The 22116-nt window shown below is 40.7% G+C and overlaps 1 protein-coding gene across 4 annotated transcripts in view; it reads right to left on the bottom strand.

Moving 5' to 3' along the window:
• The window catches only part of Cd28 (Cd28 molecule), a 28401-nt gene that overhangs the window by 4723 nt on the left and 1562 nt on the right, over positions 1-22116 (bottom strand). The window contains exons 1-4 of one of the 4 annotated variants that reach the window (XM_087564866.1): positions 19958-20476; positions 19273-19418; positions 5306-5662; positions 3205-3320 (exon numbers count right to left, since the gene is read on the bottom strand). In XM_087564866.1, the coding sequence (XP_087420992.1) occupies positions 3205-3320; positions 5306-5662; positions 19273-19321 (522 nt within the window). In that variant the 5' untranslated portion in view covers positions 19322-19418; positions 19958-20476. 4 annotated transcript variants of the gene reach the window in all.

Here is a 22116-nt window from a genome sequence, read left to right as displayed (position 1 = left end):
AGCATCACCCTGACTCTTAACCCATGGGATGGAAATAGCTGGGGGTCCAGCCCAGAACCCACAGTGCTCATGTGCACTCACAATGTGTATGTATAGAGCACCCACCTCCTGAGTCTGTGCCTCTGTGACTCTTGCCAGCCAATGCCTGTTAAAGATGAGTGACTTCAAGGCCACTCTACCCTTTGCCCTTCCTTCTACCTCTGCCTTGTTTCTTAGACAAAACAGCAACACACAGGACACACATAAGCAATGTACTAAAATGGTCAAGAATGTAGATTTAAAGGCAGATGCTACCTAAATATACATTATCTATGCATTGTGGTACACACTGGCAAAGAGCACATCAAGAACAAAACAAAACAAAACAACCCTCCTGTGAGCTAGAAAAGGAAGCCAGTGTCACAGCTCAGCTGAGTGAACAGAGACTGGAGAATGACAGCAACCTGACCAAAAGAAGCTTATCTTTACTCAAATGCCAACATCAGGCCAAGCCCAGAGACAGAAACCCACACAGCCTGGAACTACCTACAGTAGCACACATGGATTCTCAGGAGGCTCTGGAAACTAGTTAACTTTCACCAAGGGCACACTGCTAACCAGCCAAAAATAGGATCCCAGAAAGTGGTTAAGCCCTAGGGATCCCTAAATGCCTAGCTCACCAAGATGCTTCTTGACCAAATAGCAGAAAGGAAAAAATGAGCCCACGGTAAAGGTGCTACATTGTTCTGTGAGGTATAAATTATTTTAATACCCCTGTTCGGTCAGAGAGTACAAAGATCTGGATTGGAGGTCCAAATAACTGACATTCTTGTTAGATAACCTGGTTTGACTCCCCAAGCCACAGATGTACAGCACTAAGGTCTATAGTCACAGTGAGCATGTGAGATAAGTCAAAGACAGTTTTCCCAAGGCACAGAATACAAATCTTACCAGAAATTGTGGGGCTGCCAAAGAAAAGCACAAAACATCTCTGGTGCATGATTTAAAAGGTGAATTGTTTTAACTCACTGAAAGTGAGAAGCTGCTTTTGGGATGATTTCAGTCACTCAGCCCATTGGGGCCTCATTTTGGAAGCTGTCTTCCTTGATATAAATTTACCATAAGTTTTAAAGTGGTGGCTTCCTAGATATATATTTACCATACGTTTTAAAGTGGTACCTGTGGGACCACTGAAAGCCAAGGCAGTTTCCAAGAGTACTTCCCATGAAGCTAGTAAATTCCTTTGACCCGGGTCAATATATGACAAGGGAGCCCCTTCCTGGAAGGGTACCTAGAGGGTTATTGCACCTGGTCTGTAGATTAGAAAACCCACATTCTCTCTCAGAGATCTGGAAAGCAAGAAAGTCAGTGGTTGAGGATTCGAAAAACCAAGCCAAACCTGAGGATTCTAAAATCATTGGCAACCCCCGCATAGCCAGAGGATAGCAAGAATGCTGACTCCAAAATCCAGAAGGATGAAAGTTCTCAACTAATACCAGAGCTAGGCCTCGGGCAATAGTTTCTGTACCCATACCCCTGTCACCATGCCCTGAATGGACAACTTTCAGAATTCCCAAGATGAAACAAAGAATTCCCGTGAACAAGCTACCACCGTGTTCCCCACTGTGTAAAGGTCATAGATTATTCAATAGGTAGCCTGACCAATGTCCACCTGCCCCCAAGGCCTGTGAACTACAAGAATGTGTGAGGAATAATAGAGGAAATTTGCATAAGAAAATAAACAATTTAAATCTACAGCTAGATGATACAACTCATGACTTAGAGCTAGAGCTGTCCGGTCCCCTCACCAACGCTATGGTAAATAAGTTGGCGTCACATGGCATGGCTTTCAGAAATCCCTGACTATATGTTGTTCCTTTAAATATATGCCTTCAAATGGGTATCATATTTCAAACAGGTTTAGTTAGGTCCTTATTTGGTTTGTATGGTGGTTACCGGTTTAGCAACACAATAAGCACTAAATCCTAAGTGTCCTTAGTAGTAGATGAGAGGAGAATAGCAAGAAAAGGGGTCTTTTCTTCCTGTGCAGCATACATTTCTCATTGAAAAAATTACTTGTATATTCACCCAGCTTCTGGTGAACAATCAGAGGTATGAAGAATCAATGCATAGGGCATTCTGCTCCTCATACGCAAGTTGGTTTCTAAGAAAAGGATCCTTGCTATGGTGGTACCATCTTAACAGTGAATATGTTCATCAAAATGTGTTCAAGAGCGCATAGGAAAGATAGCTCAGTGGTCAACAGCACTGCTGTCTTCCAGGGAGCCTGGTTCAATTCCCAGCATCCACAAGGTGGCTTACAAGTATCTGTAACTCCAATTTCAGGAAATCCGATGCCCTCTTCTGGCTTCAAATGGGTACCAGACACACAAATGGTGCAGACATCCATGCAGGCAAAACACTTACCTGAATAAAATACAATTAAAACTTTTTTAAATAGGTTCAAAAGCCAGACATGGTGGTACACACCTATAATTTCAGCCCTCAAGAGGCTGAAGCGGGAGGCTCTCTGTGAGTCGAGGTTAGTTTGGATTGCATAATAGGTTCCAGGCCAATCTGGTCCACATGGTAAGACATTGTCTCAGAAAAATCAAACAAAAAGTGTTCAAGCTTGAATCAAAACTTCAACATTGAGAAATGTGAAGAAAAAAATAAACTTTTTGCTGAGACATCTGCAGAGACTAGTAAGCTCTGAACAGTCTCTCTCCCCTAACGCTTTCATAATGACAGCATCCAAGCTGGCCTCACACAATGCAACTGCTTCGGAAGAGACAGGAAATAGGACTGACACAAACAGACCTGCTTTCTTCTGGTCTGAATGCACAATTCCTGCAGGCTACTCTCTCCTGGTTTTTGACCCTGAGACAAAGCATTGGCTTCCGTTGCCTAGTCCTGACGAGGCTTAGACTTTATACTCTATGTATGCACTAAGCTGCTTTACATGCAATTGTTACGTTGCAAAATTAAGAATAAGAAAGGTAGTTCTGTATAATTGCCCACCTTAATCTTCCCATTTAGTCCTAATTCTGATTGGCCACTGGGTGGAAAACAGAGCTCACATCAGGTCACTACTACATACAAGTTGCACAGACTGAAAAACTTCACCAGCTTTCATTGCAGTAGAAAAGACACAGGCCAGACTCTCAACATAGTCAAGAGGGCAGGGGCAGAGAAGTCATGTGAAAGCAATGTTGTTCCTCTTACCCAGATAATACAAAGAGTCACTGTCACTAGCAAGCCATAACACAGCAGGACTCCAGCAACCACGACCAGTGCCCAAAACAGCTTAGGAGACGTCTGAGCATGACAAAGATGTTTCTCTGAAAAACACAACAGAGTGGGTTAAAGGACACAGAAACAGCATTTGAGTACATTTCTGCCCTGAACATCAGAGAAGAATTTGAAAGTACTAAAACATGCAAAATGCTACCAGCTTAGGTGAGCGAGTCTTGCTCTTTGGGACTTATTCAACCCCACCACTGGTCATACTTTGTCATTATACGAGTCGAAGGTCAAAAAACACTGCTTTACAGTGCTGCACTGGTGGCCATCACTGGACCTTGTAGCATCTCATGATGCTAATGGCCACTTTAATGGTCAGTGACTTTAACCTGACGCCTTGCCCCTTACCCCCATCAGAAGCTAGTTTATACCCCAAACTCTATCTTGGAAATAAGTAAAATGATACAAGTGGAGAATCACCATCAGCTTAATCTGCCAGTCAGAAAACTAGCCCGGAAAAAAATAAAATATAAATATCTGACTCCAGCTCTAACAGATTATCCCGTGCAGTTCTACTGAAACGCGTGGAAAATTATAACTAGGAAGAATACTTCATAATTCGTTGAGATGACAGACTTTGGGTCTGATTAGTTTGGATACATGAATTTTTTATTTCCAGGGTCCTTATAATAAAGTTGTAATAAGATACCTAAATAAAAAGAATATCAACAGCTCTCTAGTCCGTGAAATTTTAATCCTGGCTACACATTAGAGCTATCTGACAAAGTGTGAAAACATTATCCAGCTCTTCTTCCTCAAGTCATATCTTTAAGTCAGAAGCTCAAAGTTGAGCACAGGCAGTTTCCAATTTACCTACTTAGGTTTATGATACAATTTCAAACAGGGTTGAAAGCTGCCAAGGACAGAGTCCATGACACCTTTTTCTCCTAACTGTATTTATATGCATGTTGTATGCACACACACAAAGTACTAACTAAAGTAATGTATCATTTATGTGAAGAAATGTTTTACTCTGGGCTTCCAAAATAGTCTACCTCTTTTTATCCTTTGACTTACTCCAATCAAAATATTTTGCCTGATATTAGAAATCTTAATTTGTGTATTAATTTCCTCTGTTTTTCTTGCTGGAACATAAAAGCGACTCTGCCATGTTAATATAATAATTCTTCTCTTGTTTGGTGTTTGAGTTTTCTCAAGTATACCTTTGTTATGGCATTAGAGAAAATGCATTTATTGTAATTGTGCTAAAATTGAATATAAAATGGAGCATATATTTTCTTATCTACCCTTTTCACATACACAAAAATCTATTCGACTTCCCTCAGTATTTATGTTAATGCCAATAGCTATATTTGAGTTGAGAATCCTATTATTTTCCTTCCCAATGTTACACAGAGCGTAAACATAACGTACTGACTGCTGCTGATTCATGAGTACTGCTTAATTAAATTGAGTTTGGAGCTATTAAAAAGTTGGATAACTTACTGGGGATCACAGATTGCACACCCCCTAAATTTCTAGTTCAGCATTCTTTTTATGTTTTGGAAAATGGAAAGAAACTTAGTAGTGGAAGAACACGGATCACAAAAATAAAAAAAGAAAGAAAGAGAGAGAGAGAGAGAGAGAGAGAGAGAGAGAGAGAGAGAGAGAGAGAGCGCTAATTTGGTATCCAACCCATTCTTCCTGAATCCTGATCTGTCAGACTATGTTTCACTGTAGAACACTCTATGCACAATTTTATGCTTGATCTTAACCGAAGGGTCCAAAAACTAGGTCAAATTTTAGTGGCACACTTATTCTGGGCATGAAGTACTTGGATCCAGAATAATCTCATAGGTTCTATTCCCATAGACTCTTCCCTCATCCTTCCATAGCATGTCAGCGAGGAAAGGTAAAGGCATTCCTAATAAGCTGGAATCGTTGCTGGAGTCAAAGGATCACGAGATCTCAGGGTTACGAGAGTCTCGGATCACGTGTGAGTGCCCCGGCTTCACTTGTCCCAACCTTGCTTTCGTCATTGCACAGCCGTCCTTCAGGTTACAGGAGTGCAGTGGCGCGTTACCTTTTATGTGAATAATAGTTCCGTTGCTCTTCTCGTTGTCCAGGTATGGCGGAGGATACATGACCTCGATTTTGCAGAAGTAAATATCTGTGTGATTAACATGCAGATTCCAGAGACGGAACGTCACTGTTTCATTGTCGAAATTCCCATCACAGTTGAACCCCACGTTTGGGCGGAACTGGGGCTGATAGGTAAAATTCCCATTCCCGACACAGACTTCCACGTCACTGTTCACGCCCTTGTAAAGGGATGCCCGGAACTCCTTTGCAAGAAGGTTGTAGGAATACCTGCAGCTGAGGCTGACCTCATTGTTATCTACCACAAGCAGCGGGGACTGCTTCACCAAAATCTTGTTTTCTGAGGGGGAAAAACACTTAGTTAGGAACATAAGAATAATAATTCCATTGCCCTGAAATCAAAGTGAATTAATTAGCCAACTGAACAGATCTCCAACAAAGTTAGTCCCTTGGCAGATAAAGATAGATTAATAGTTCTTCTTGGAATGATGACTGCATCTACGTCGAAAGTTTTCAAGCCTATATTTCAATAATATTGGCATCCTTTTCTGAATGGGAAGATGGTGGCCTGCTTCCACCTGGAAGGCAAACTGTGACCTTCCGTGAGCGTTGAGTACAACAGCTAGGCGCTAGGAACTTTTTGAATCAAGTTGAGATTCCTATGATGTTAATCAGGCCTTGGATTGACTTCCTGAATCAGCTTGGAGGCAGCTTGAAAGCCTGACACAGATGTCCAAATGATATTTTTCAACTCTGCAACAGATTTTTTGTAAAAGTATTTTTGAAGTTTCAAAACTTTCTGGCTTTGCTTATTGACCAAAACCAAGAGCGGGATAAAGGGGTAAGGAAAGAGGAAACAACATTGGTAGCTCCAAGCTCCAAGTGCTGGCTTAAATTCCTCTTCCACAGCAAATCCAGATAAGAGTATCCCAAGAAGCTTGCATGCTTATTCTCTCAGATCACACAGAGTTGTATCTTTATGCAACAAACGATCAAGGCTCTGGGTACCATCTAATTCACTTCCTCACTTTAAAGGCAAAAAAAATGAAATCATTCTCTCACTTCCATTGAGGGAGGGGAGACCAGGCTAATACTGCTCCCCCACCCTTTCCAGAACATAGAAATGTATTCCTTTTTAAAAAGAAAGTATCACATTTTAAGTGTCTGTGTCTGTGTCTGTGTCTCTGTGTGTGTGTGTGTGTGTGTGTGTGTGTGTGCGTGTGTGCGCGCGCGCGCGTGCGCGCGTGTGCAAGTGGAGGTCAGAGGTCAAGTTGCAGGAGTTGGTTCTCTCCCTCCACCCATACATAGATCAGGCTTGGCAACAGGTGCCTACCATGTCTTTGGCTGTATATTTTTTCTAAACGAACAAAACAAAATGAACAAAAACAGGGATTCACTCTACAGCCCTGGCTATCTTCGAACTCACTACACAGACCAGGCTGGCCTAAAACTCACTAATTTACCTGCCTTTGCCTCCTGAGTGCTGGGATTAAACGTGTGGGACACCATTCCTACATATTTGCTTAAAGAGAAAGACTGAACGAGGTCTAGAAACATGAATAGTTCATCTACAGTCATTGAGCAAATGATGAACAAAATCAGAACTGAAACCGAAGGCCACACCACCTAAGTAGCTGACCGCTTAGGCATGGAGAGTCAACTTCAGAGTTCAAAGACATGTAGGATGTAGGAATCCCCTTTCTGAGACATGACCTTAAGTTTTCAGAAGTAAATAAATTGCTGTCTATGAAGAAATTTTAAAATAGTAAAATCAATTTTGCTGGGGCAACATGCTAATAACTATCTATTTATAGTTTTTGTTGTTGTTGTGAGGTTATCCTTTAACTGTGGAGCAATCACTTTCATCCACTATTTCTAATTTTTAAAGGGTTATTTGTACCCACACCCAGGAGCCAGTCAGACTCAGAAGTTGTTAAAAATGAAATTTATCATTTAACCTGGGATTGAATCCAAGTACACAGGTGTTTTGTTTTGGTTTTTGCTTTGTGTTTGTGTCTGTTCGATGTTTTTTTTTTCTTCTTTTGTTTTTTGTTTGTTTCTTTGTTTATTTGTTGGCTTTGTGTTGAAGGTAAGTACACAAAATTGAATCTCTAATAGCTTTTGTCATCTATATTTATTTCTATACATGTAGAACCTAAAAAGAAAACACATATCCACAGCCTCTTCCTCCTAGAAATTCTGATATATCTGGTATAAGTTAAGATGTGGTTAATGTTGATATTTGGGTTGAACTAACTTTACTGAAATGTAATTCACATACCATAGAATTATTCTTTTAAAAATATGATTAAGGGACTTTTTAATACAATGGGAGTTGCAAATGGACCACAGCCATCTGTTTGTAAAATATTTTTGTTACACGAGAAGGAAACTTCATGCTCATTAGCCATCATTTCCCATCATTCTCTCCCTCCAGCCCCTGGCAACCACTTCTCTACTTCTTGTCTCTATTTGCCCACTCAGGACATTTCACACCCTTGGAGTCGCAGCATGTATGCCATTTGTATCTGGCAACTTTCGAGTTTCATCTGTGTTCCGATAAAGTATGAGAACGTTAGTTTATGACTATTTATGGTGTAGCTACAGCGCATTTTGTTTCTACACTCAATATCGTTTGCCTGTTCTGAGCAACATTACTGTGAACATCCGGGTAGAGAGGGAGGAGCTAGAGGGGAAAGGACAAGCTCCGGCATCCAAACTCCAATGTTCATTTAGTCATCCTTGTCTGATTCAGCAGATGACATCTTCCCAACACTCACACATGAGAGATAAGACTGATTCCCTAGACATGAATTCCTTGGGCAGTTCACAGCTAATAAGGGAGAAAAATATATAAATAGCTAGTTTTGATCCAGTACACAACAGTCTGCAGGTTCTGGGACCAGTTGATTTCCTAGACATGAAGACTGTGAAAATACAGGATGATGCCTACGTTGATTGACAGCTGCTTACCAAGATCTCCTGCCAGTGATACAAACCTAGTGAAGGCTTTTAAGCCAAAAAGCAGATGTACACAACTTTTCATTTATGCAGATCACTCTAACCAAAGTGGAAGCAGTACTTTGGAGATACAAGAATGAAGGCATGGACAGTAGGCAAGATGCATTCTTCTGGGTCAGAGGTAAGAGAGACTGAACTAGTTTACAAGGAGTGGATGAGGTGAGAAGTGTTTATGGGCTAATGCTTTCCCACTTGACAGAGATTGAGGTGTGGTTAAAGAGAAAAGGAAGCGTTTAGAATGACTTCCTCAGCCAACAGAGTAAGAAACAAGTAGCTATTTTTCTTTTTACTCATTTCTACTTCACTACCAGAATAAACAGATCCAAAACCTAAGTCAAGTTTGGACATCTGGGTATAAAAAAGACATGTTTTCAGCATCAGGGGTCATGACACAGGATGGAAACTTTCAGAGGAAGAGGCTGCAGTCATTCTCTGAAACGGTTTTTTTCTTCACAAGGAGAAATAGAATAACTCAAAGGTAGCTTTTCTTCTTCCCATCAAGGGGCCTCTGAGTTCAAGCCTCAGCAGGGTTGAGGTTGTCTGATTTCTCCTGAGCCCATCTGACCTCAGCATTACAAACCGGGCATGTTCTCAAGAGAACTCCACAGCCCCTGTGTCAAGGCTCTGTTAGCTGTCATTGTGCTAGATACTCAGAGCAAGGAAAGGGGAAATACTTCATTTTGTGACTGTGCCAAATTTTTTTTGGGAAGAGTTTGAACACTCTGATAAAGAGATGGGCAATTTATCTGTTGATGTTCACATTTCTCTCTTCTGAGTCAACGGATAAATCTTAGATTAGCTAATGCCTAAAGAGAGATACTGAGGTTGAAGTAATTTCTTATTTGTGCTCAAATGTGGCTAACAGCTTTCTAGCTTAGGATTCAAGTAGATAAAACCTCTTTTTAAATGTTAATACATTTTCTAGATTTCGGTCCCACCTATTTATTGCATGTGAGAAGGTATCTGACAAGACCTCGGAATCTACAGCTCCTCTGCAGACACACTAAGTAAAATAGGTTTATTTGTGCTATGAAAGAAAGATTACAGTTATCCTAACTGATATTGACCATTTGTGTTCACTGTGGTTTCTAGTACAGAGGATACGTCAGCTCCTTTTAATTTCCCTTAAAAACTGGAGCATGTGTGAGGAGACACACTTCCACCCTACCGCACTACAGCAAGAAGATACAGCTGAACCAAAGCCCATGACAATGGTCAGCTTGGCTGTGTATTTTAGTTTTTTGTTTGTTTGTTCATTTGTTTTCTGTTTTTTGGTTTTTTTTGTTTTTGTTTTGTTTTTGTTTTTGTTTTTTTAGTTTCTGGGAATCTGTGTCATTTCAAATAATTAAAGCAAATACTATAAAATTTAAGAAGATACCTGGACTTAGAACAGTGGTTCTCAGCCTGTGAGTTATGACCACCTTGAGGGTCAACTATAACATATCCTGCATCTCAGATACTTATGTTACAATTCATAACTAGGAAAATTACAGTTACGAAGTAGCAACAAAATAATTTGATAGTTGGGGATCAGCACAACGTGAGGAACTATATGAAAGGGTCACAACATTAGCAAGGTTGAGAACCACTGGCTTGGAAGGAATTAGAGATACATTTAGCTTTCCTATGCAGGTGTCTGTTTGAAGATATGTTGTTTTCTAAATCATGCAAGGAATGACTTTTCTTTCCCTCTGCAAATATTTGATTCTATTTTCCTTCTTGTGAGTGGTTTCCCTAGGTTACACCCACAAGAAACAGTCACTCTCCCACATGCACGCACTCAGCAGTGAGAGCCTGCCTTGGCTGGCATGCGTCTACTGACCGGCAGGTTGTTTTGGTGATGAATTTGTGCTTTGCTTTTCAAAGCCTTTCCTAGCAGCTAAACAAGACAAAGCTGTGGAGACAGGAAGCAGTAACCTCAAGACTCTTTCCCTCACAGGTCTGCTCTACAACCGGCAAGGTGAAGACTAAGATCAGAGGTGAGAAGGCACTTATCTGCAGTCCATACCAGGGCTGTGAGAGCCGGATTTCCCACCCATAGTCTGTGAAACTTGGGGCAGAACTGGCTTCTGGAAGGTTGGAAACTCATTGTGTTTCCAAGGGAATGGAATACTTACAAAACCAACTTCTTTCCTTCTTATCAACTCTAAGTGGGTCAATTACTACACTTAGGAACCAGACCAACCTCTGTACAGGTTCCATGGAAAGCCATCTTGGAGGTGTAGCTCCTAACATCAAAGAGCTTTGGCCTTTAAAGGATGTACACACACACCCCTCCCAGTTAAGCTAAAATCGTGTATTTACAAGGAATATGAAGCATAAAATACAATATAGGGAACATAGTGGCTTAGAGTCATGAGGCTGTAAAAATGATTTTAAAGAGTCCAAGTTCAGGATAAATAAGTGACCTTTGAGACTTGAACTCAAGCCTTCCAACAGATCTTGGTCTATTGTTCCTTTCCCTCTTGACACACTGCATCAACATTCTAACACAGTTTCAGTGGTTGGTTTAGGTCCTCTAGAGTTGGAATTGATGAAAGAGCTGGTACTAGGAGCTTCAAGTGAGGTCAAGGAAACTACTGTTTAGCAGTAGGTAAGTTAATGGTAAGAGGACTGGTCCAAAGCAAACTTCATTTTCTCCACCATTTTAGTGGAGTACTATATGAAGAAAAAGAAAATTACTAAAGAGCTAAAGTGTAATTTATTTGCAAAGGTGTAAAGAATGAATGAACAGAAGAACAAAAAGGAACAACTTTGTTCGTTCTACTAGACTAAGTTGGTTTCGTGCTCATGTTCAAGGGAAGTTTGTTTCCAACTAGCTTTTCTTTGCCTGTGATTTTCCTTTCTATAGTCTCTGTTCCTATAGTCAACTGCAAACTCAAACCATTAAATGAGAAATTTCAGACATAAGCAATCCATAAATTTTGAATTGGCGTCACTCTGAGTGGGATGATGACGCCTAAGATGGGGATTGTCCCTCTATTCTATGATGCCTGTGCTTCCACCACAATCACAGGTTAGTCATGGACCTGCTCCCTGAGCTATCGCATCAACCACTGAAGTATCTCACTGGTTTTCTTCAATCGACCTTTATTTTACTTCATAATGGCCTGCGGTGTACAAATAGTGATTCTGGCGAAACTTCTCCTCTTACCAAAGAAAGGAAAAGCAAAGGCTGAGGTACGTAGGATGCAGGCTAAGGAGGAAAGTCATGCTCGTTTGCAGCTACACCTCTGACAGCAAAAGTTGCAGCCACAGTGCATGGTGGGCTCGGCAAAGATGGAGGGGTTTCACTATCATTTGCAGAGTTTCACTATCCAGGGTTTCAAGTGTCTACAGAGGGTCTTAGAACATGTTCCCCATGGATAACATGAGAGAACTATACACAGAGAGTTTGCTCACAAGTTGAGAGACCTACAGGTCACAGATGAATCTCTTGAGAGACCTACCGACAATATTATGCAAACTGTCTCTCACAAGGAATTTCTACTTCATGAGTAGTTGTTATCCACTGTAGCTCTTCTATTTCAGTTTAGCCCCATGTACAAAAAAGATGTCAGTCAGCTCATAAAGTTGCTTTTGAATCCAACTTTTAATGGGTGTATCCTTAACTAAAAAAATTACATTTTTAATCATGTTTAAATTTATAATATTCTATCTTTCCTGCTTTATATCATAAGCACCATAGTGAAATAAAATGGCCCACTAAGGCTTGACTATACTGGCATGCTAAAGAAGATATTAGAAAGATATAATACATGCTTAATTAGAAATTGATTTTTCTTCTTGAAATTCTAATGGATTCCATTTATTCCCATCACAACATTTCTATAACATTTGAAAAAATGAAGTTATAGCTTCCTAATTCTGGTCTTCTCCTTTGAAAATTCAGAGTTTGATGTTTTAGTAACATGTTGGGTAGGGGACAGGGGTTCATTTGGCTGTATTGCAATCTCGTGTTTATAGCCAGTTATGGAGGTGTCATTGGTTGCCTTGGTAAAGAATGCCTGTGTCTAGACCACAGATCTGATTAAGTTATTATAACTTTCCTCTGAGCATATTTCGTGTTTGGGACTAGGATATCCTTCACTCTCTACCCCCTTGACCACTTGCTTCCTTTCAGACTATAAGGTACAGGCTCTCTGATAAGCCAACCTAGTGCTTGGTTCTGCAGCCTGTAAGTCAAACCTCCTCTGACTCTGACTAGTTTCAAAGTAACCATGGTCATTTTCTCTCATTTTCCATGGACTGTTTTCTTGACATTCTCCTCATTTTTAAAAGAAAGAATGGTGTAAGTAAAGTCTTTTTTAAAAAAATGAATTTGAACAATATGATATATAGGTGTGTATGCTGTCTCTTTCAGGATTCCTACTGAGAATACATGGCCTATTCCGTCACTGGCACCAGTAGGCGGGCTTGTTTATGAAAGATGCACCATTCAAGTTGTGAGAGAGCAGAACCCAACAGAAGCAGGGGACACCGGTGGCATGTAGCAGCACAGATGTGATCACTGTTAGATCTGAAGACAGTAGTTGCCAGAGCCAGAAGGAGACAGAAGTCTAACAGAGGCCTGTGTGACAAACTGACTACTGATACAAATGACTACTGTTGGTTAGCGACAACCAGCTAACCTTGTTCAAGGCTTCACGTCATAGCTATCAACTATACCAACAAAACTCAAATATCATTCAACTCAAACAATTACAAATTGATTATAGGTGCCAATGAAAACAGAAATAGAAGCCTGATGAATAAATTTACTAAATGAGTTTCTTGGACCATTATGGGTCTAAGCCATACCTTTACCTCTGACCTCTATTTTAACCTACAGTGCTTTGGATGACCACAGACTCTGAAAATCATATTAAAATTTTTAAATGAAAGTTAAAACTTTCAAAAAAACTATGGTCATTTTCTCTCATTTTTCATGAACTGTTTTTGTGAAATTCCCATTTTTATAAGAAATCATAGCAGAAATAGTTTCCCCCCCAAAATGGCTTTGTACAATAATACATAATAATTACATAGAGGACTATAATATAGAGGACACTTACCTTTGTCTCTTCAAATATTATTGTCCTATATACAACTATCAGAAAGTAACTCAGAGATCAAACAGTTCGATGGCAAAAAACAAAACAAAACAAAACCCATCTGAGTACTGAGATATAAAGCATTCCTTTCTAGGAGAGAAAAATTATCAGAATAATTAATGTATACACTCTGAAAGCAAAATTTGATTAGTTAGAAAATTGTTCTCTGATATTCTGAATTCCTCTATGACAAAGTCATTAATTCAGCAAGTAAATAATTAATTCTAAAGTATTTTGTTATTTGGAGATGGAAAGATGTAAAAGAAACCCTGCTAGGTACACAGTTATATGCCAAAGCGGTGCATGAACTCTATAGAGAGGCAGTGACAGTGGCAAGAGAAAGGTCACAGGTGACTCTGGAGGCTTCAATACAGAACAGCCTTTAGCTGGACCATGAAGTCTACAGCAAACTGAGATAGGGTAAGACTAAGGAAATGATCTTACTGCAAGGGTTTATCAGAAAGGAGCAAGGAAGAAACGGGTAAGATGATTACACCATCACGCAGGCATCTTTGATGCCAAGAAAAGGCTCGTGGATTTTTCCAGGACTCTTTACATCTAAGGTGAGAATGGAGTCCCACCCCCACCCCTGAGGGAAGGGGTGCGTAGGAAGGTTAAGGAAAATTCAGAGCAGTAAGACTGTTGCCGTAAGAGTTGTGAGCTGGTGAGGCCTGCGCTGCAAAGGGATGAGCAAGCATCACAAAGAGTGTGCACGAGTTCCTGTGCCGGCTGAGAGCAAGAATAGAGGCCGGGTGACAATGTAAGTGAATAGAGGCCGGGGTGACAATGTAAGTGAATAGAGGCCGGGGTGACAATGTAAGTGAATAGAGGCCGGGGTGACAATGTAAGTGAACAGAGGCCGGGTGACAATGTAAGTGAACAGAGGCCAGGTGACAATGTAAGTGAATAGAGGCCGGGGTGACAATGTAAGTGAATAGAGGCCGGGGTGACAATGTAAGTGAATAGAGGCCGGGGTGACAATGTAAGTGAATAGAGGCCGGGTGACAATGTAAGTGAATAGAGGCTGGGGTGACAATGTAAGTGAATAGAGGCCGGGGTGACAATGTAAGTTAATAAATGATACTGTTTGGAGAAAAGAAATGGATGCATTGTTTCAGAAATGTTAGACTTAAGGGGTGGATAAGGCCTCCCTACAGGGAAGATTAGAAAGGAGACAAAAGGTTTAGGAAGCCAGCCAGAGACTGAAATATACTTACGTCACCTGTGTTGAGGGTGGATGGTAATTTTAAGATGTGTAGAAAGCCATTGCCTACTCCTGTGTAATCCAGCCCCACCTCTCAGAGACCACCATGGAACTGAAACTTCTAAAAACACAACCTCAGAGGCCTGAGAACAATGCCACCTACCATTCATAGGACAACAACTGTCCTGTTTTCTAGAGCTAGAAGGACACCATAGTGGAGCCGTTTGAAGTAAATGGAAGTTGTACCATAGCAAATACCACTGAGCCATTCAAAAAAAATCAAACTGTATTATTCTAGGACCCAATGAGTAGGTACCTTTGTTAACTTTCAACATAAATGTAGTGACCACAATTCAATTCTTGAATATTGAAAAACACAGTTGTAAAAGAATTATTTACATGAATATAATATTTTAATCACTTCATTGTATAAACTCGCAAATAAGATTACACAAATAAATTAAGTTTGACTCCCTCAATCTGGCTACCTTGATATATTGTTTTCTACACGTGCATTTTAATCTAATGACCAGATCTTGGGGCTCCTGAGCCTTCATCATCTGAGCTTTCATTCAAAACACATAAATAAGACAGCAGAACACTTCTCTTATCTGTTCTGCTCTCTGTAAATATTAAACATTTGAAGAGGCTGCTCAGGGTTCCTGCGACATACACAGTCTCTTCTGGGTAGGTGTTAGAGCCTGGAATTTTGGAAATAATGACTGTTTTAGACCTGAACTTTACAGTGGAAATTAAGAGTCAACAAAGCAACATTGCTTCCCCAGACCCTGCAGTCACTTAGAAGCACATAAGCATCTACGATTCTAAACAACAGATCTAAGAGATTTCAGAGATAACTGGCTTGCAATTCTCTGCACATATATATATATATATATATATATATATATGTGTGTGTGTGTGTGTGTGTGTGTGTGTGTGTGTGTGTGTGTGTGTGTGTGTATGTGTATGTATGTGTGTATGTATGTATGAGTGAATTGATACCCAGATAACATATGTCATGATGTGACAAATTAAAACCCCTAATCACATCTCCCCATCTTGAGAAATCCTTAGATTTACATTTTGAGTTGGGGGTGAAATAGAAAGTTAAAAAGAAAAAAGAAAGCAAACCAGTCTTGGTCTTCCAAAGATCAAGCAGCTACATCCTTATTCCAAAAACAAAACAAAACAAACAAAACAAAACCCCACAGAGAGATGCTAAGATTAACATCCCTGACTGGAAACTGGAAGCTTCCAGTTGGTTTGAACCTTGTGGCCCTGTTATCTCAGCAGGAGCCAAGATCAAGTCCCCACACACTGTGCACTTAGAGATTTGTCCTCTCTCTAATTTTCACATTGAGAAGACTTCCCAACCTCCCTTTTCCTTCTTCTCCCTCCTCCTTTGTTTCCTAGGAGTATTTTCTCCTCGCTAGTCCCTCAGAAGCACACAATACACAGACAGACAGAAACACACACACACACACACACACACACACACACACACACACACACCCAGCTCTTAACTCCCTTCACATTTCAGACATGGCTAAGTCATGAATCGAACCATTTATCGCATTGTTGCTTTGTACAAAACACCATGGGAGACATTTCAGGAGATCCAAGTTCCTGATCAGCTTGCCGTTGTCTATCCACTTCTCTTCTTTGCACTACAGTTTTGTCCCACTCAGCATTCTCTTCATCTTGTGACATTTTCTTTTCCTTCCCCAAAGCTCTGTGTAAACTCAGAAGTCTGACTGGCCCTACTTGTCAGCATCACCCATTTCTCCTCCCTTCTCCAGTCTCCTCTGGAAGCCCTTTGATTTCAATAGTGTTCCTTTGGCTCTCTCCGGTCCTTCCTTGGAAGTCTGTGCTCTGTCTCCAGTGCTCACTCCAGCTGCCTCCTAACCAGGGGAATTTCCCAGATTCTATTCAACTCAGTTTCCCTGATCCTTTTAACTAGCCTGCCGTTCCCAGGCCTTCTGCTTCATTGCACAGATAAGCATTTCTAAGTGCTTTCTTCTGAATCACTTCAACTGCTTCATGAGACCCTAAAAATCAAACTCCAGCATTTTTATCAGTATTCAGCCCTTTGTTTTAACCTGGTCCTATCTTACCTCCCTAGACTTCCAAGTCTGACTGCCAAGAACATGGAACCATATTTCTGATTTTGTTTCCTTACTAATGTCCTTCCTTCTCAGGTAACATAGTCTTGGTCAGAACATGAACCCTGAAGCAACACACTGGATTTTACATATTTCCTAGCTGTGGGATGCTAGGAAATATGTAAAAATATGTAATTAGTTGGACCTGCTTGGTATTTCCATTTTCCCATCTAAGAATTATGATACAATTATGATAAATTCTTAATGGGCTTTAGGAGGAGATTGAATGCCTTCAACAACGGAGAAACAAGTAGAACAATGTCTATGGGGTAAGTGCAAACTAAATGTGAGCTAGCAATTTTCACCAGTGGCATCCTCCATTAACATCCTACCTACCAACAGCTTTCCAACTCTTCATAAAGACTTACCATCCTACAATAATTTGTGGTTGGGAGTGGGGAGTTGAGGCAAGGTGTCACAGTATAGCCAGGCTGGCATAAAATTTACTGTGTAACCCAGACTAGCCCAAAGCTCCTGGTAATCCTCCTGCCTCCAATTCCTGAGTACTGGGATTTGGGACTACAACATGAACTTCATGTCCAGCTCCCACATTAATTTTGACAGAGTGCTTGTTTAATGCTTCTCCCTTTCTGACACATTGCAAGTTCATTTTCTTTTTCAACAAATATTTGGTTAACCCCTACATGCTTCCAGCATTTATGCCCAACCCCAAGTTTAAATGAGCAAATGAGACAAGAGCCTCTTACTGGGGAGCTAATAATAGTCTAGTATGCAAAACAGATGTTGTCAATTCTCAATAACAATTTTGGGAACTCTAAAGAGAACAGAAGTCCCTTGTTTTGTTATTCGGGTTCTCAAAGAAGACCTTCAAAAGATAGGTAGAAGGGGTATCCCAGATTTGAAATGTAAATAAAAAATTCAATAAAAGAAAAATGCAAATAAGAAAAGGATAGTACATGCAAAGCCATTAAAGCATCATATAGCACCATGAGGTAAGGTAGGGGAATGCCCAACTCTCATCATGTAGCTGCCTCTCAACTAAATTGCTGAGCCCATGAAAACAAGAAGACTCAGCTAATGATACAAGCAGGTCTTGTGTGCTGTGCCCATGTGCTTTTGTCCTTTCCCTCTGTTTCCTCAATGCCATGAAGGATTAAACTATGAGGAGTTTAATAAATATTTGCTAAAGTGAGCTACATTCTCATAGGACCGCCTCTAACAATAAAGGCAGACTTTTCCTCAAGGAGGTGAATCGTTCACACACACCCCCAAAAAAACTAGTGTGAAAGACAGTAGATCAGGAACAGCAGAGATGGACAGAAGGAACCGCAAGATGAAACCAGCCTCCATGAGGTCAACTAGAGTGGGTACCAGTGTGTGAGACCGTGGAGGATGTTGGAGTTAAGAGCTTTTTATTAGGGTACAGAAGAAACTAGCTTGGATAAACTAGGATGAGAGCAGCCCAAAGGCATCCAACAATCCCTAGAAAGCTATCAATGTAACCTTTCTCTCAACGTCTTCTGGTGACCATCAACACAACTTTCTTCCCTGCAAACTGAGAAATACCTGTTTGCTCCCATCTCGAAACACCGGTGTTTTTTAATTGCTTTCCACAATAATAAATTAGTGTGGATAGAAGGCTATTCATAATTAACCTAAGACTGAAAAAAACCTAAGACTTTTATAATTCTCCTCTTTATCACATCTTAAAGAGTTTTTTTTTTTTAAATCTGTCACAGGAATCTTGTACATAGAAGATTTTCAATAAGTGTCTGCTGCAGGAGTGTATGAATGAGAACTTACCTCACCAAAGCACATGGAGGAGCCAGCACATTATAAAACAGACACTGGCACTCTGCTCTGGGGTTCCTGGAGCATGGCAATAGAGGAGAACATTCGCCTCCTCTGTGCCCTTTCATACTTACTCCCTGAGGATAGATTCAGTGTATTTCAGGTAGCTCCCTTTTGATCTCCAATCATGTATTAGTATCACTCAATATCAAAGACAGTTACCAGGTTCCAAACAAGCTGCAAATACATCTACATGACTCTCCCTCCTCTGCAAAGTACCCCTAAGCAAGAAAAACCTCAACCTTCTACTTGCTAGCTGATTTAAAAATTAAAATGGTGACCCTGGAGAGATAGGTCAGTTGGTAAAGTATTTGCCTTGCAAGCATGAGGAGCCAAGTCCAATGACCAGAAGTCATATTAAAAAGCTAGGTGTAATGGAATACACTTGGAATCACAGGGCCAGGGAGGCAGAGACAAGCACATCCCTAGTGCTTACTGGGCTGTCAATGAAGTCTACTTGGCAAGATCTGGGCCAGTGAGAGAACCAAAACAGAGAGAGTCCAAAAAACAAAACCAAACAAGAAAGAAATGGTGGTGGGTACAAGAAGAGTGGAATCTGAGGCTGCCCTCTGCTTCCACACACATGCTTACATGCACCTGTAAATACATAAACACAGAACAAAACACAAAAATGAAAGGCTGAAATTCCAACACCCACCTAAGCTCCTCAGTAAAAGAACCAGTGTCACTGTTGGAATGAAGGACATTCAATAAATCAGATGTCTAAAGGAGCTGCTGGACGATGAAGAGACTTATATGGTCGATTACGAGCCAACAAGTCTTATCTTGATTATGATTCAGCGGCTGTGGAAAGGATTTTGTGATTAGATTAGAGACTAATGTGAACTGTAAGTAATTTTGAATGACATCATTAACCTGGTTACCTTGCCAACCAGCATCCGAGAGATAACAATGGTGGTGGCAAGGAGATGACGGTAACCATGATGTGGAGATAAAGGAGCTCGAAGTTAAGCAAAAAACTCTCCACCACCTTGGGGGATCTCTTACTCATGAAGAACACAAATACAATTTGCATAATGATACAAAGACAAAACCATGGTACCAATGACATTAGCAATGAATCACTAAAAGCAGAGAAAACACACCCTTCCTGAGTCTCTGCCAAGAAACTGGGGACTTCTTGATCCCACCCAGCAAACCTCTCTTCTACAGCTAAAGTCCATCAAACCTAGAGTCACAAGCACAAAGAGAGAGAGAGGGGGGTGGGAGGGAGAGAGAGAGAGGAGAAAGCCTACTTTGTGAATGTTTTCCCCCACCCTTAAAGCCTGAATCCCCCCCTCCGAAGCCTGTTCCCCAAGTTTCAGAGACTAATTGCCACTCACCAAGCCTCCTGCTGGAAGCACGGGTATGTTGAGCATTTGTTGTTTTAGTCCTCTTCTTTGGTTGGTTAATTAGTTGACTAGGTGGGTGGGTGGCAACAGTGCTATTAACCGCATCACTGCCCAGAGAGTCCAAAGAAAGCCTCACCTGACTTAGAGAAACGGACACCCCTCCAGTGAGTCAACAAAAGCACCCAGGTGTCATTTCTCTGCAAGTTTGACTAAACCCTCAACAGGAAAGTTCCAAAATCTGTTAATTTTTTAAGGAAAAAGATAAACTATAATTTAGCTGAGAGAAGAGGAGAAAAGGATTTATCCCTGTCAACGGTCTGCTGTGAGGTAGCTTTCTGGGAGTTCCGAGCCTTCTAGTCTCAGACAAGTGAACCCCTGGTCCCCGCCAATGTCTGGGCAGGCGAACAAAAAGAACAATGGCCTTAGATGACAAACCACAAATGAAACTTGTTTCTGGGATCTTAGTGGCATAATCTTTTTTCATTTTGTCAAGGTCAGCACACAGCCAACAAGAAATACATGAAGGAAGATATCCATATATGACCATCACGGCGACTACAGGAAATCCTTCACTCATGCAGATAGGAGGGGCACTTAAAAGAAGAGTCCACATCTAAGGAAGGGAGGCAACAAGAGCCCTTCCCCCACAGCAGAAGTTTGCATGCCTGCTCTTCACAGTAACGATCACAGATTCGGTTCTTCTGATCTGCCTGTGGCGATGACTCATTCTACTTCTTGGAATTGATAAATCAATATCAGTTTTAAAAGTCCTTGCTATTAAAGTCTCTGCTAGACAGGTTGCCTTTAAAAGAGGATGGTTGAGAGGGCACTGAAAAGACAGTGTATTAATTAAGAGCATGGTAGCCAACCAAATTCTCCGCAAATTCCATATTTTGGAAGAAGCTATCAAATGCACTTCGAATGACAGAATGCCTGGTTAGCTTTTAGCAGTCACAAGAGCTGTCTGCAGTGCATCAGAATTGGTGCAAGTGTGGCAGTCTGCTGATTCCATTACATCCTCAGTACTCATCTTTTTTAATCTTACCTTTGCAAGCCCAGCCTCAGAGCGATACTTACCGTGAGAATTATCTCTGTGTGTCTACCACAGAGGAAATCATTTGCCAAAGACTGAACAAGAGTAAAGTTTTTAATTACTCTGCTTTGTAGATATGACTTTTTATTAAATGCCAATTATTTTTCTTTACCTCTCTATGGAAAAGGAGTTGTGAGGGGAATACAGAATCATTGGAGAAATCATTCATGTTCAACCTGGCCATTTTGACACGCTTTATCCACTAAGATTTGGGGAGAAATGAAAAGCAGTGTTCTCATGGAGAAAGTAAACATATATATATATATATATATATATATATATATATATATGTATATGTATGTGTATATATATATATATTTGGTTATATGTATATAACCAATAATATATGTTATCTACACACACCTACTATCAGCCACAAATGATTATGCCCTCAGGAACCTGCAGCTATGAGCTGGATTCACACTCGAAACCCAACAGAATCCTGTCTTTTCAGATCTCAGAAGCACTATTATCCCATATACATACAAAACACATAACTTTAGCAGAGGAATTATCTGAGGTACAGCCTTCTAACCTTTCCTGTATCCAACTTCTTTAACTGAGCCATAATGATCTTTCTGCTGTATCACTCAAACCATGAGAATCAGGTTACACTTAGGCACCATCAAGTAAGTATGTTAATGCATTCTGTGAGCCAGTGAGTCGAAATTATTTAATTCATGAATATGAAGACCTGCCCCTAACCCACAGACACATTTTAATGCAGTTACATGTCTCAGGTAGCCCAGGTTAGCCTCATACTTGTTATGTAGCCAAGGATGACTTTGATCATTTTGATCCTCCTGCCTCCACTAGATTATAGGAATGCGCTACCACGCCTGGTTGATGCTGTGCTGGGATCAAACCCAAGGGTTTCATGTATACTCTGCCAACCGTACTACATCCCCAGCCCAAACAGTAACATTTCCTTGTGCAAGGTGGTGGACATGGGGAGAGAAATGAAAAGCACACAAAAGGCTTTACATCCTTTTCCATGGGTCACTCATCTTTGCATGTTGCAATTATCTTCCTTTCCTTTTAACTTCCTTCTCTTCAG

This window comes from Rattus norvegicus, chromosome 9 (genome assembly GCF_021556685.1).
Source record: "Rattus norvegicus strain SHRSP/BbbUtx chromosome 9, alternate assembly SHRSP_T2T, whole genome shotgun sequence".
Taxonomy (NCBI): Eukaryota; Metazoa; Chordata; class Mammalia; order Rodentia; family Muridae; genus Rattus; species Rattus norvegicus.
This window is presented reverse-complemented; position numbering and strand designations above follow the sequence as displayed.